The sequence below is a fragment of the Eufriesea mexicana genome, unplaced genomic scaffold (genome assembly GCF_001483705.2).
Source record: "Eufriesea mexicana isolate 0111107269 unplaced genomic scaffold, ASM148370v2 scaffold620, whole genome shotgun sequence".
Classification (NCBI taxonomy): Eukaryota; Metazoa; Arthropoda; class Insecta; order Hymenoptera; family Apidae; genus Eufriesea; species Eufriesea mexicana.
This window is the reverse complement of record NW_016908778.1, coordinates 129640-132804: the sequence shown is the minus strand read 5'-3', so window position 1 is coordinate 132804 and position 3165 is coordinate 129640. Positions and strand designations below refer to the sequence as shown.

The 3165-nt window shown below is 33.3% G+C and overlaps 1 protein-coding gene across 1 annotated transcript; it reads left to right on the top strand.

Moving 5' to 3' along the window:
* Positions 1-237: 237 nt before the first annotated feature.
* On the top strand, positions 238-3051 carry LOC108546175 (cytoplasmic dynein 1 intermediate chain-like). Its single transcript, XM_017898123.1, has 6 exons — positions 238-254; positions 643-822; positions 971-1343; positions 1426-1657; positions 1744-2171; positions 2313-3051. The coding sequence occupies exons 1-6, from the start codon at positions 238-240 to the stop codon at positions 2472-2474; spliced, it is 1392 nt and encodes a 463-aa protein (XP_017753612.1). The 3' UTR covers positions 2475-3051.
* Positions 3052-3165: the final 114 nt, after the last annotated feature.

Below are 3165 nucleotides of genomic sequence, written 5' to 3'. Positions count from 1 at the left end.
AGCCTTCGTGGTTTCGGAGAAAGGTGCCACGACGATTTATCTTGTAACGTTGAATTCCACTGATAAAGGATAGATTAATGATAAGCCAAAGGATATTCAGTGCACCTTGCGAGGTTTGCGCAAGTGCATCGATGTCGTCTTGTCATCATGTTGTGGAATCAGATTCGATATGGTTATTCGTTATAATTGTTAGTCACGCGTGATCAATTTTTCTGTAAGCATAATCGAATTTGAAATATGGTAATCGAGGAAATGTAGATTTTCGTTTCAAATTACTATTTCCTAATATTTACCTTTTAATTATCTTTTAAATTGCCATTCTCTAATACCTCTTATCTGTCGATTGCATTAAATCACGTTAAATCGCATTAAATCTTGATGCAATTATAATATCATTTTTATATTTTTCCATACCTTTTATTATGTCTTAATTCTCAGTTCATGTGCGATATGACAGATAAAAAATAATAATAACAATTATTATTTATCACAATAAATTATTATAATGGTTTGGCTATTATTAAATAATAACCTTAAATAATAATTACAACGTATAAAACAACATATTCTAATAGTTCTGGTAGAACATAACTTAAACATAACTAAAATCAAGTTATTGCTATGAGTACTAGTTTTTCATAGAAAAATTGAATCACATGTGTGGAAAAATGAACTAAGCGAAGAACAAAAACAGATGATTATACTTTCTGAAGACTTTCAACGATTCCTTAATCGTACTGGTAGAATTGTGGAAAGAGCATTAGGAGAATCCGTTAATATTTATAGCGATTACACTGGTACTATGGATGGCGAAGATGGAATGTGAGTAAAAATAAATGTCATTTAATTGGACATTTTTATTACTTTTATTCCTAACGAAATGTCAGAGTTTTCTAAAGAGTAATAATGTATGGATCTAGCAATGGCTTCCTAAGGATTAAAATAATTTGAAACTTGTTCGATTTTGTAGGGACGAAAAGAGTCATCAACGTATATCGTTGAACCGATGGTTTTTCTGTGATCGATGGTCTCGTAATCGTTGTGTGACCTCGATGGACTGGTCACCTCAGTTTCCAGAACTCCTTGCAGCCTCCTATAATAATAATGATGACACTCCAAATGATCCCGATGGAGTGTGTTTAGTTTGGAACACAAAATTCAAGAAAACGACTCCAGAGTTTATTTTTCATTGTCAGTCTCCAGTTATGTCGACCACGTTTGCAAGATTTCATCCTAATTTAATCATAGGGGGTACTTACTCCGGACAGATTGTTCTCTGGGATAATAGAGTGCAAAAGAGAACTCCCATTCAACGTACTCCACTGTCAGCAAGCGCACACACTGTAAGTTGCTTGATAAATAATATATAATGTTTTATGTAAAATCATTTTAACATTACGAATATTTGAAACATTCTGCTTCCAGCATCCTGTGTACTGTTTAAACGTTGTTGGAGTACAAAACGCGCACAATTTGATAAGCATATCAACTGATGGTAAATTGTGCTCTTGGAGTTTAGACATGCTGTCACAACCGCACGAGATATTAGAACTTCACAGTAAACAAGCGAAACCGATTGCCGCTACCTGTTTAGCATTCCCTCCTGGCGAAGTAAATAACTTCGCTGTAGGTAGTGAAGATGGAAACGTTTACTCCGGTAAATGAATTTTGTCATCACATTACGGACTCTTATATTGTAATATGTTATCTTAGAAATCATTGTGATTTTTCATATTTGTTCAGCTTGTCGTCACGGTGCGAAAGCTGGAGTGTTAGAGACTTACGAAGGTCATCAAGGTCCGATTACTGGAATTTGTGCACATGGTGTACAAGGTGGGATTGATTTCTCGCATCTATTTTTAACATCGTCCATCGACTGGACAATCAAACTTTGGAGCCTTAAAGAGAACAAATGTCTATACTCTTTCGAACACAATGGCGATTACGTTTATGACGTTGCGTGGTCGCCAACCCATCCAGCTCTGTTTGCTGCTGTGGACGATTCAGGACGATTAGATCTGTGGAATCTCAACCAAGATACTGAAGTGCCTACAGCTAGTGTTGTGATCGATGGTTCCCCGGCTCTTAACAGAGTTTCGTGGACACCGAGTGGCTTACACGTAACCGTTGGTGATGATTCAGGAAAGATTTGGGTATATGATGTTGCTGAGGTAAGGTTATTGTTTTATCAGTCTGCATTTGATTACTTTCTATTAGTTTTATCAATATGTTGTTTTAATTCATTTTTTGATTATTTCAAATGTATAATGTAAGGATAAACAATTAATGGAATCACGCTTTTTTGAATATAGCATTTAGCACATCCGAGAATCGACGAATGGAATAAATTTTTGTACACCTACCAAGAGTTGAAACACAACAAAGCAGACGAAGAATTGCATAAACTTAATTTAAGTGAACTTAATTTTTTCACTTCCAGACCTTCACCAATAGTGACATGTCTTCTGAGATAAAGGTATAATTTACTCTACAAAATTATTGCTAAGTCGGCTTAAATACTTCAAATTTTTAAATCAACTGAAATTAAAACACCTATAATCCAAAAAAAAGAATCTTACATGAAACGAAAAACAGTATATCGCACTAAGTATAATTTATAGGTGCAATCTTAACTAGAACACCTTTATCCTGTATAATATTATTGAAGAACAAAACAGATGTATTTGTACTATGTTCGTTCGTAATCGCTGTGCATTCAAACGGCTATAAATTTAACGTGTCCAATAGAATTAATATCTTTATTGGACAACTTTAACTCAGTAGATTATTAAGGATGTGTGCAACATATCTATGCATGTAAATAATACATTTATGAGGCACGGTTTAACTCGTCATAGTGCAGAAAACCAGAAAGTAATTAGAAAAAATTTGACGTAATCAGGTAAATCGTAACATGCATCAGATAAATTGATACATAATGTTTTATCTCCGGATTTCTTCAAGATAATTTATATATTATTTCCAGAATTAATTTTCAGAAACATATGTCGTTTTCGCGCTAATATTCTCATCTAACGTATTGAAAGTAACACCACTAGGATATTTGAATATTATAAAAACTACTAAAACCAATCTAATTTAGTACAATAATTTTTAAATGACTTTATTATTATTTATATTCTTATAGAAATTTTAACATAATTT

Bases quoted from the DNA above. Each gene is read 5' to 3' on its own strand.
- LOC108546175 (XM_017898123.1), top strand. The intron at 1,344-1,425 runs GTAAGTTGCTTG...TTCTGCTTCCAG, and splicing joins TGTCAGCAAGCGCACACACT to CATCCTGTGTACTGTTTAAA. The intron at 2,172-2,312 runs GTAAGGTTATTG...TTTTGAATATAG, and splicing joins GGGTATATGATGTTGCTGAG to CATTTAGCACATCCGAGAAT.